Below are 12,840 nucleotides of genomic sequence, written 5' to 3'. Positions count from 1 at the left end.
ACTCAATTTCAATCTACTAAGTGTCTTATGATAATGTTCAGTACTTCCTTGACAGTGCTCTATCTTTCCAATCCCACATTAATAACATCACACGGTCTGCTTACTTCCACCTACGTAATATTTAATTCCATCCACCCCTCGCTCACTCCCCATACCACTGCCATTCTTGTTCAGACTTACTTCTCGTCTGGACTATTGCAATTCACTCCTCTTTGGTCTCTCTAATAAACCTCTCCATAAACTTCAGCTGGTCCAGAATTCTGCAGCACGTATCATTACTCGTACTCCATCTATTCACCATATTACTCCGGTCTTACAGCAGCTTCATTGGCTCCCGATTAAGTTTCAAATTGATTTTAAAATTCTGCTGTTAACATTTAAGGCCATTCATAACCTCGCCCCTCCATATCTGTCCAACCTTCTTCATGTTGCCATCCCTCCAGTACCCTTAGATCCTCTTCCTCCATCCATCCGACCGTCCCTCTCGCCTGTCTAACCACCATGGGGAGAACAGCATTCAGCCGTTCTGCTCCCAAGCTCTGGAACTCACTACCTACTGAGCTTAGAAATGTCAAATCATTTTCAACCTTCAATCTGTTTAAAAAGGGGGCGGCACGGTGGCACAGTGGGTAGCGCTGCTGCCTCGCAGTTAGGAGACCCGGGTTCGCTTCCTGGGTCCTCCCTGCGTGGAGTTTGAATGTTCTCCCCGTGTCTGTGTGGGTTTCCTCCGGGTGCTCCGGTTTTCTCCCACAGTCCAAAGACATGCAGGTTAGGTACATTGGCGATTCTACATTGTCCCGTGTGTGTGCTTGTGCCCTGCCCGGGGTTTTTTCCTGCCTTGCGCCCTGTGCTGGCTGGGATTGGCTCCAGCAGACCCCCGTGACCCTGTAGTTAGGATATAGCGGGTTGGATAATGGATGCATGTAAGTTTAAAATGGCTTTTTCTCTATGATTGTAGTTTTTTGTTTTGGTTTTAATTTTTATATTTTCTGATGTTTTAAGTTTTGTTTATAATGTGTTTTTTTTAATTTATTGATTGTTCAGTGTCTTTGAGTGCTTAGAAAGGCACCTTGTATAAATAAAATTTATTATTATTATTATTATTATTAGTATGGTGTAAATGAAGTTACAATATATAAAGCAAAGTTTGTGTATATGTTACATAAACATTAATAACCTTCAGATTTTATTTTTATCCTTTTCGCATCAGAAAATTATTAACATAAGAATGTGGTTAATTTTTGCAAATATATACTGTATTATTTATTCTGTGAATGTACAAGAAAGCAAATACCCAGATAAAAGGTTACAGCAGTTTGAAGGAAGAAATAAAAATAAATTGTTAGTTCTACGAAAAAATGGATATTATTAAGTATGTTATGCAGTAGTAAAAGCATTTACTATTCACTTCTCTACAGTAATTCAGTTCATACTAAATATACAATAGGTTAACAACTCAGAGAAAATGTCTACAAATATTTTCATCAAAGGGATGTCTTCTGGCCAGAGCTCATCAGTGCACACGTGCTTTTAAAAGAGGGGAGCCATTTGTCGAGGATCATCTGGCAGAATGCTGATGGAGTCTTCTGCTTTTCCACAGAGCAGACAAAGCATTGTATACTCCTTGAAACAAAGGAATAAATAAAAAGGTAAAGCAGCATCAGCAGAGACAGTTATACTCACTGTAAGCTCTTCAAAAGTCACTCACATAGAATTCATTTGTTCACTGATGGACAGAAAAGTTGGTTTCGCCTTAAACCTGATTTTCTGACTGAGATCTTTCAAAGCTAAGCCTTTAAATTACAAACTTGTTTTTTTTCCCCCAGTAATCTGAAATAACTGTTTAAGCTGTTTATATTATATAAAACTATTAACACAATTTAAGTCTCATTCAGGCCTTCTTAATGGTTAGCCAAATGGACAGTACACATTTTTGTGTGGCTTTATCTGCCTTGGAACTCAAACCAGAGTGAAGACTCCATTCTTTAATGTCTGCTTCTGCTCATCACTGGGATAGTTTTGCCACTAAAAGCTTTACCCTTTTTTTTTTATCCCATGGCATTACTTTATCAATCACTTTGGACTTATGCAAGTCTTAGCAGTTTTATATTGGAACTGTGCTTGATTTTTTAAAAAGTATGTTGAAAATTTCCAGGTGTATTTTATTCCTTATTTTTGTGAATTCTACAGTAGCTGCCTGCTAAAATAAGTCATGCCAAATTAGTTTTAGCACTTAACAACTGAGTTTTCAGCCAGGTTTTATACTAGAAAAATGCCTGTAAAATTAAATTATTAATTAATTAATTAATGTAATAATTTTGTATAAAAACTGTGGCATGTGCATGCTAGAGTCAAAGGCAATCAATACTTATTAAAATACACTATGAAAATAAAAAATATTAAAACACAATATTCAGACTACTTAAATATGAAGTTGAAATGGCCACAGCATGGAGTTTCTAACTTTGTTTTTATTTTAAATAGTGGAATTCAGTTTTACTTTTTCCTTAATCACAGGAATGCCCACTTTAATATTAAACTGTACACATAAACTGTTTTCTTTTCTTTCTCCAAAACATGACAGCTTCTCACTTTACCTGATAATCGTCGACGACAGAGAAGGTGTATTCATGTCTGGCAATGACGTGATGGCAATTTTTACAGACATCTGGGGAGAAAGAAACAGTTAAAGGGCTGATCACATCAATGAAGTAACACAGTAACATCCACACTCCTTTCTGAATATACACTTATCTATACATTTGTGTACATTAATTGCATTTTATTCAGTTCAAATGAAGACTGTTCAAATCAGAATAATTCTAATACTGGGGATCGATGAATTAGCATCTACAAGATTTTTTTTTTATTGATTTTTCTGAGAATCAAATAACATTCCTACAGCTACAGGGTTTTAACATGTACAGCGACTGTGCCTGCCAGTTCCAGCTCAATATAGCAGCAGGAAAGGCTTTTAGCCGTACTTCCGGCCTGAAAAACTTCTGTCTTTAAACTACTGATTTAATCTGTCAGTTTTCTCTATGTATAGGTACATTACCGTGATATAATTCATTCTTGTTAGAGTAGTCCAGTATAAAGTTACGGGTGTAAGCTTATGTGCTGTGGCTAGACAAGTTTTTTTTTTTTTTTTTAAACTGATTAGCAGCCAAAAGCCTTTGCTGAATGGAAACTTGTCCTATTAAGGATTATTTTCCAAAAGTAAATTTTAAAATTATTTTCATAATCCTGTTACTACAGATGAATTTTCTATTGTTTTTGGTGTCATCTACATCCATCTTAATAAAACGAAAAATGCCTCTGTGTCCGTCCAGTTGCTATTTCTCTGTCATTCCAAAGATGGCACATCACAAACATCAACACTGCTTTTACGAATCCTATACCAAATGGCATACTGTATAATAAAGTCATGCATTACATTGGTCATTCCAACAGATGGTGCATCACACACACTAACACTACTTTTTACAAATCCCATACCAAATGGCATAGAACAAAGAACTATGCATTGCATGGTGCACTGTAAATGTTAACATTGAAGACAACGTTAATTACTTTGATTTCAATCTGTCTTAGACTGAAAGCACAGCTAGTAAATTTATATATACAGTGATCCCTCGCTATATCGCGCTTCGCCTTTCGCGGCTTCACTCCATAGCGGATTTTATATGTAAGCATATTTAATTATATATCACGGATTTTTCGCTGCTTCGCGGGTTTCTGCGGACAATGGGTCTTTTAATTTCTGGTACATGCTTCCTCAGTTGGTTTGCCCAGTTGATTTCATACAAGGGACACTATTGGCAGATGGCTGAGAAGCTACCCAACTTACTTTTCTCTCTCTCTCTCTCTTGCGCTGACTTTTTCTGATCCTGACGTAGGGGGATTGAGCAGGGGGGCTGTTCGCACACCTAGACGATACGGACGCTCGTCTAAAAATGCTGAAAGATTATCTTCACGTTGGCTACCTTCTGTGCAGCTGCTTTGTGAAGCGACATGCAGCACGGTGCTTCGCATACTTAAAAGCTCGTATTGATTTTTTTATCTGTCTCTCTCTCTCTCTCTCTCTGCTCCTGACGGAGGGGGTGTGAGCTGCCGCCTTCAACAGCTTTGTGCCGCGGTGCTTCGCATACTTAAGCCAAACAGCCCTATTGATTTGTTTGCTTTTCTCTATCTCTCTGACATCTGCTCCTGACGCGCACTCCTTTGAAGAGGAAGATATGTTTGCATTCTTTTAATTGTGAGACTGAACTGTCATCTCTGTCTTGTCATGGAGCACAGTTTAAACTTTTGAAAAAGAGACAAATGTTTGTTTGCAGTGTTTGAATAACGTTCCTGTCTCTCTACAACCTCCTGTGTTTCCTGCTAAATCTGTGACCCAAGCATGACAATATAAAAATAACCATATAAACATATGGTTTCTACTTCGCGGATTTTCTTATTTCGCGGGTGGCTCTGGAACGCAACCCCCGCGATGGAGGAGGGATTACTGTAAACCGATAAGATGCCAATATGTTTGTCTGGGGTCTGTATCCTTGTCCAGGCATAATGTTGTCTAGCATCCATAAGAGAGAGGGAATGTCCGATGAACAAAGGCATGGGGCCAGCATATGACAGTAAACCATGCAGCGTATGTCCGTACATCCAGGTGTCGTGTCATCCGGCATTCACAACAGGGCTGGAATGTCAGATGAAGAAAAACAACAAGATACATAAAGAAAAAGGGATGCGAGGCATACCCAGGGAGCAATACATGTTAAAGTGGTGAAGAAATTAGTAACATATTTGTTTGCTAGATGCATTTACACTAAACATTCCTAGATCCCTAATGTTGCTGTGTAGTTTAGGAACATTATTGTCTTGTTGGGTTTTGTAATGTTTTGTGGACTAAAAGAACATTTAATAAATCTGTAGTTAATAATATGTTGTCACAATATCCACAAAACTAAACTGTTCATACATTATTTGAAAATTCGAAAGACAAAAATGACAAGTCATATTTGTAAAAGACTAGGGGGCTTTGCTCGCCAACCCCTGTGTTTGGTTTTCCGGACACACTTTTAAGATTTTTTTTTCTTTGAATTGTTGCTATTTCATTAGTTTCACTTTTATTTCAGAACTTATGTAAAAACAATATTTGGAATCTTTCGAGTCCCAATATGTTGAATCTTTTAAATGAGGTCAGTGAGACGTGTTTAATGACTTTGTCAGGTTAGAGATAATGAAAACTGGAATTCAAAAGACCCCAAAAAAAACGTAGGCGTGAAACACATGCAGAGCAAGATACAGAATATGAAAGCAGAAAAAAACAACAGTGTTTCAAAAAAAAAAAAAAAGAAATTATTACTCGGAGAAATAACGAAAAGGCGAATAGAGATCGAATATATGGACACAGGTGATACGTCAGAAGTATGTAAATATTGTAAGGCTTTGAAGTTTAAGACAGAGAATTTCAAAAACGTGTTTTACCTCACATGCATTTATTGGTTACTTTGCAAAAAAAATTATTAACTGCTGATGATGTCGATCACTTTGTCTGTGCGGAAATTCCAAACAGAGAAACCTATCCTGAATTATCTCTAACCTGCTCTGCACGTGTTTGGCCCTTTTGTTTTGTAACCTCTTTATGACATTTTACTTTGTTTTCTACTTTGTCTTTTATTTCTGACCTCGCTTTGTCCTGCTTTTTTTTCAATGACACCTGGTCCATGGTGATTAATTTTCCCCTTTTCGAGTATTAATTTCCATTTGTTTGCACTACTGCGATCTTTACTTTCTTTTTTTATACTTTCTAATTTTCCTACTTTCATATTCTTTAACTTTCTCCACATTTGAATCGCGCATACTTTTTTTTTCGGAGCCTTTCGAATTCCACTGCTTTCATAATCTCCTCTGCATGTGTATAGTGCCAACGTTTATGAACGTCTTTATGAAGTTCTACTTTGTCTTTTACTCTGTCTTTTAATTCTGAGCCCGATTGGACGTGCTTTGTTTCAATTCCACTTGTTACGAACTGATAATTACTTGCCTTATTTTCTGAATTTGCACCTCGATTATTTTTTCTTTCCAACGCTTTTGAGTCTCTTTTCTCCGCGCTGCTTTCTTCTTCACTTATTCGTTGACGTTTCATTTATAACGTATTGTCCTTATATGCTTTATGTGCGCTGAGACCCTGGATCTGTGTGTGCTCAAATCCTTCACAAGACTGAATGTTTTGCTGCCCCGTTGTCTTATTTGATAGATTGTAAGTAGGGCGTGTCTTGCAAGAATCTCATGTTCTACGTCATCGCGAGACGGTCCTGGGTCAATCTCTTGGCACAATGTCTCATGTTTACGGTCCCCGCGAGATGCACCGTGGCCAATCTCTTTAAATCTCTCTTTTAAATGTCTTCTGAGAAGATCACATATCGTAGCCTTGCTTTTGCTTTCCAGGATTTTTTTTTATAATAGAGAGATGTCATGTAATGACCTCAACTTTATCAAAGCCTCTGGTGATATGCATTATCATTTCTTTTATTGGCTTTGTTATGCTGTGTTTTCTCATTTATCACTCTGTGCATTTTAAATATAAGGACACCTTTTTAAAATGAAAGACCATCTTGAACCAATAATACGCGTCTTCATGAAATCACTTTATTAATAAACTTTGGAGAGGCAGGTCACAAATACTGCCATCTATTGGAGTTTAAGAGTATTGAAAGAATTATTTATGGTATGAAAAGAATTTTCACCATACAGTGTACATTGTTTTAGGCCAGTTGCAGGAGTAATGCAGACAACAGTAATTTTTAAGAGGAATAAAGTTTAATTTCTATGTAAACTTTCATTGCGCTTAGCACATATCACAAACTAAAAAATTGGCATATTGTATATTCCCAAAAAATGCTTTGACAATAACATTCTTAACTTTTGTCTAGTTAACAGCTCTATGTATTCTTCTTTATAAATACATATTGTGAAGAATGACTGTCCATACATAACTTACGGTCGTATGTGATGATTTCCTCTCCATCTTCCTCCTCAATCATTTTGTTGTTGATCAGTACAAAGTCTCTCTGATTGCATTTTGCACAACCAACATAATTCAGTAGAAATGAACCATTCTCTAAGCAGGTATGTCCCTTAAGAAAGAACAAATGAACAATATGAATCTGGGGTAACACACTGGAAACTGTGCACATCTCAAGCCTAGTCATTCGTCACTTTCATGAGCTTCTGCCCACCTGAGCATCACCAGTTATATCAGCCATGCAACTTATAACCTTTGACTTATCAGGCAGTAGTGCCAAGTAGTTTAAAGGACTGCACCACAGCACTTTGCATGAGCCAAGTGATTCACATCTGGCAAAGTTTCAAAAGGTTTCCAAAACAGACTATCCTCAACAACCTGGTCTTTTAAGTCCATTGCGTGAGCCATGTTGGTATAAATCAGGTTCATGTTACCTCAGGGAAAATTAATTCTTTCATTCAATTTCAGAGTCTTCTTATTCCTCTACAAGGTACTGAAGCCACCCCAGCCCTAGCACATTTGTGTTCACATCCTTGCTCATTCTTACCAAGGCAGTTATAAGTTGCCTATCAATCTACCGTATAGGATTTTTGAATGTTAGAAAGGAATGAAGCACCTGTAAAAAAAAACTACTCGGGGACAGAGGAACATGTAAATAGGCAACAAAAATGACCAGACCAGGGTACCAGCCAATGCCCCACTGCACCACCCAAGTAAAACAGCAACATACAAAATTAAACTACCATGATCATAAGACAGAATATGCCCTGTCCACAGTTGGTTCCCATCTCACATCTGGGATAAGCAGTGGCCATGGTAATCCTAACCTGAATTAAGTGGATTTGAAAAGGATGAATACGTTAGACTGATTAACAGTTAAATACTGCACTTGCTGGTGCGCCACCCCCACTTAAATTAATTAGGTAAAGCAAAATAAACACAAAATAACATTGTTTAGTTATACAACATGCCCAGTCCATTTAAAGTTTTAATTGACTTTTACTTTTTTATTTCTGTGTGAATACCTACACTTCCTGAGTGAAGGATGCTAGCCCAATGAGAGTCTATGGAAGTCCTTGGTTTTTTGGCAAGCAGGTGACCGAAGGCTGCCCTTTCATTGATTGCTTGCAGTGAATCTGTACTGTTGTAGGTTTTTTTAATTTCATTTGACAGGGTAATTGTTGACGCACTATTTCAAGTTCCCATCAATGGTCCACAGTTCATACCCACTATTAACGTAACTACAAATGAGAGAGCGTGATTTTACAGCAATGGCAGCTTCAAGTAGAACTTCTGAAATCAAAGAAAATCAGTTATATCCTTAACGAAATATCCTTCCATAAACCTTTCACTTGCAGAAAAAAAGATGCTAAAGCTTGGACCAGAACAACCTGACTTCAGAATTGAGTGATTAAGGCAAGTGATTGAGGATGAGCTTATGCACGGACGTTGTCTGCTCTTGTTATGACAATCAGAATTGGCTAACTGGATGTGGTGTAAGTAATGCTTTTTTTTTTGCTTTCCCTGTTTGCTGTTTCAAAGTGTCAAAGTGGTGTGGAAAACAATGGAGATGCAAGACCTAAAATATGTTTCTGAAAAATGCAGGCACCACAAAAGTAGCTGCAGTCATCTAGAGCAGTGTTTTTGGCCCAGTGTTGGCACTACCCAGACATGCTGTGGAAAAAACAGTGTAGCACATGTGGGACTGAACCTGAATAGGACAAGCTCTGCAGGTGGTCAACAACTGTCTGAGGAGGATAAAGTCTATCTGGAGAAGCAGGCATAAGAGAGGACATGAAGCTAATATACAGTATATATATATTTTTGGCAGGCTTCATAAAATCACTCAACTTAATCAGAAAGTAATTGAGAACTTTTCAGGCTTGATGGAAAGGATGGCAAATTTTACATTCATGGAAATATAGATATACTGATCGTAAAGGCAGAATAAGATTTGGGCAGGACTTGTCCTGTGGGTGTAGTACAAGACAGGTTGGGGCATGAGATACGTTTTAAGATGTGGGGGTCTGTGGATCTTACAATGTGAATTAGTGCCTAGGTGAGGTAAGCCTGGCAAACCTGCATAGGACTTGGCAGACTGGCAGCGAGTGTATAATAAAATTAGGGTGGGAATGACTCTATGGGTGTGGTAAATGATAAACTGGGATGTCAATGTCAATTTATTTATATAGCACATTTAAAACAACATAGTAATGCTGTGGCCAAAGTGCTTTACAATAATAGAATAAAAGAAAAACAAAACAAATTAACATAAAACATAAATAGAAATAAAATATATGAACATAAAATAAAATACATAATAAATAGAAGTAATGTTATATACATAAAAAATAGAAGTAACGTTATATAATCACAAAGAGGAAACCATCAGTATTACTGAAGGTCATGGAATGCAAGTGCATAGAAATGAGTCTTTAGTCTTGTTTTGAACAGTTTAATTGTAGACGACTCCTTTATATGATGAGGTAAAGAGTTCCACAGGCGAGGAGCAGCAGCTGCAAAGGCCCTGTGCCCCTTGGTTTTACACTTGGTACAAGGGACAACCAGAGACAACTGATCAGAAGATCTAAGCACTCTAGATGGCTGGTGTAAAACACACAGTTCAGATAAATAGGCCGGAGCAAGCCCATGTAAAGATTTAAAAACTAGGAGCAAGATTTTAAAATGAATTCGAAAACTGACAGGCAGCCAGTGTAAAGAAGCTAATATTGGAGAAACAGAGTCATACTTTCTTGCCCCAACCAGAAAGCGAGCAGCAGCATTCTGGACCAACTATAACCTGCGTATCAGGGATTTGTTAATCCCAGAATACAGCGAGTTGCAGTAATCGAGGCGAGAAAAAATAAACGCATGAGTAGCTATCTCAAGATCCCTAGAAGATAAAAATATCTTTATCTTAGACGAAGTTGGAAAAAGCAACTCTTGACTACAGAATTTACTTGCTTCTCAAAAGAGAGGTTACTGTCAAAGGTAACATCAAGATTGCAGACTTGAGGTTTGGAAAAGACAGAGAAGGAGCCGAGAAGTCCAAGACCAATTTGGGCTTTAGCTGATGGACCCACTATAAGCACCTCTGTTTTATTTTGATTTAGATCAAGAAAATTATTAGCCATCCAGGATCTTAGTTCAGACAGACAGTTGTGGACTTGATTTGTTGTAGAGTTGCAGACGGGAATATAAACCTGAGTATCATCAGCATAGTAGTGAAAAGAAATGTTAAATTTCCTAAAAATCACTCCAATAGGGTGAAGGTATATGGAGAATAAAATAGGACCCAAAATGGACCCCTGAGGAACACCATTTTTAAGAGGAGCAGTAGATGAAGAAGAGGAATTTAAAAGTCACTGAAAAGTGTTTACCAGTTAAATATGACCTGGATGCAAGACTTGAGAAAAATCAGAAGACGAGTGATTGAATGATGTGGATTTATGGAATACAGTGGAAAAGGCCAAGGACTGGGCACTCTATTAGCAGAGGCAGAATAAGATTTGGATTGGATTTACGCTATGGATGTGTTACGGGACAGACGGAAGTGCACGTTATTGGAAGATTACAGAGTTGGGGTGGGGACATTATGTTGTGGGTTTTGGCAAAATGGGGAACTGGGCAAGCTGGCACAAGATTGGGCAATTCAGAGACAGGTGTACTATAAAAGTTTGGTGGGTGGTGCAGCTGTTCCAGTGCAAATCTATAGGGCAAGTTATGGTTTTGGAGCACAGTAGAAATGGGAAGGCTGGCATCAGACTGGGCAACATGGGGGGAAAGAGTATAATACATTTTAGGCTGGATTTGTCCTATGGGTCTGGTGATGGACAGGTCAATAGATAGATTGATATGGCACTATTTGATAGATAGATAGATTTCCAATAAACTGCGCCCCTGACCAATTTGTTTTCACTAGCCGCCACTGTCAGCAATCATTTCCTCACCAGATACCTCCTTTCTTGTGATTGTTTGTTTATGTAGAATTATTTTTTGTCAGCTGAAAACTATTCGTAACTCCGCTACTGTTAAGACGTAACCTCAATCAAGCTATTTCTATACTCGTACAATTTATGAAACACGCTTAGAATTAATAACTAGCTCTACAGATTATGCTACAGTTGCTGGGTCGCTTGTTTTTGTTATTACTTCTTTAACTATTAAAGAAGGCACGAATGGATAAATTAACCATTGCTTTAAAGTTGATTCAACTTTAAAAAAAAAAAAAAAAAAGTATGTCGTCAAGTCAAGACAACAAATGACGCCCACGTAACATTCGACTTGTTTAAGGGACAGAATCGAGACTTCTGGAGGGCTTTCTACTCACTGGATGTTACGGCAATGGCGATACTGACAAGTATTCATCAGTTTGCCACAAGTCGATTTACTTTGTTTTAGTTGTTTACCCTTCGTGCATTTAAGCTTAAAACACCGGGGACTGCAACAACAAGAAAGTAAACGAGGCGACTTACCCTGCTGGGGTATTCCTTCTGCACACACCCGGGACACATCTTGCCAGGGCTCCCAAACTAACGGACAGCACTTGACAGATGAACTCGCCCTGATTCTGCCTGGATGACTCGCTTCCGTGATATGCCGAGTGCTCTTCTTCTTCTTCTCTTTTTTCTTGTTCATTAGGGTCTGGCAAACCAACTGTAAAGGTGCATTACCGCCACCTACTGAAGTGGAGTGTGAAGAGGAGTCGGCATAGTGAACCCAATATCTACCGTTCTCACACATGAACAAGCTACACAATTAAATTACCACTCAGACCGTTCTAAATTAAACTACCTTATACTACCGAATACGTTTCAAGCATGTCAATATGTTTTTATGATTCCTTTCAGATCCATCACCTTATCCAACTAAAGTATCCAATGTGACATTTTTTTCCCTATAGCTTGCTGTCTCTGCTTTTCATAAGCTTTAAGTTCCAATAATACATGAAAAACTGTGGCTGGAGGTTGACACCCTCTACATTTCCCGAATTATATTTTCCCATTTTAAATAACTTTGCATTTAGACGAGTATGTTCAATTCTGATTCTTCTTCTTCTATTTAAATATCAGATACTTTTGGCTTATTGCTGCCATCTTCTGTATGGATTGAGAGTTCCTCCTTCTGTAAGAAATCCATCCATTATGCAACTCGCTATATCCTAACTACAGGGTCACGGGGGTCTGCTGGAGCTAATCCCAGCCAACACAGGGCGCAAGGCAGGAAACAAACCCCGGGCAGGGCGCCAACCCACCGCAGTCTGTAAGAAATCTAAATTCGTTTTCTCCAATCCAAAGTTTTTAAGAAATTTCATCAACAGCTCAGAATTTCAGTTCAGTTTGTTCTTGAAGAGCACTCCTTCACATGAATGCAGGTCCTCTGGAAGACCCCTCATTAATATATCAGGCGACCTTCAAATAATAATCGTCTTTTACTTTAATACAAAAAGTAGAAGAGCAGCACACGTTCACCTGGTTCTGTTCATTTACATTTTGCATGCTAGTTAAAATCCTTGATGTAAGGCCAAGTGGCTCATTCTTAATCTAATTATACAAGTAATTACTTCTTCTCGTCTATTTGATCCTGTATGTTTAAAAGGGATAACACTATTATGTACCTTAAATAACTCTGCTTTTGATTTTTTCTTTCCACTTTTTGCCATAATTGCATAGGCTGTGTTTTAAGTACTGCTTTTAATTTTTATAATATCTCTTCTTCACCTCATCATCAAATTAATTTTCTTTCACCCTAACATTTAACTAAACTAACTAAACATATCCAATAAAGATGCCAAACTAACCTATATTGTTATG

General features: G+C 37.9%; 1 protein-coding gene across 1 annotated transcript; it reads right to left on the bottom strand.

The window, feature by feature from the left end:
• Positions 1-332: 332 nt before the first annotated feature.
• churc1 (churchill domain containing 1) lies at positions 333-11,666 on the bottom strand. The gene is made up of 4 exons (XM_028821847.2): positions 11,503-11,666; positions 7,004-7,139; positions 2,598-2,668; positions 333-1,623 (listed from the first exon to the last, which is right to left on the bottom strand). Exons 1-4 carry the CDS (start codon positions 11,539-11,541, stop codon positions 1,531-1,533), a joined length of 339 nt encoding a protein of 112 aa, XP_028677680.1. The 5' UTR covers positions 11,542-11,666; the 3' UTR covers positions 333-1,530.
• Positions 11,667-12,840: the final 1,174 nt, after the last annotated feature.

This window comes from Erpetoichthys calabaricus, chromosome 16, assembly GCF_900747795.2.
Source record: "Erpetoichthys calabaricus chromosome 16, fErpCal1.3, whole genome shotgun sequence".
Classification (NCBI taxonomy): domain Eukaryota; kingdom Metazoa; phylum Chordata; class Cladistia; order Polypteriformes; family Polypteridae; genus Erpetoichthys; species Erpetoichthys calabaricus.
The sequence above is the reverse complement of the archived record's forward strand: the minus strand, read 5'-3'. Positions and strand labels throughout refer to the sequence as shown.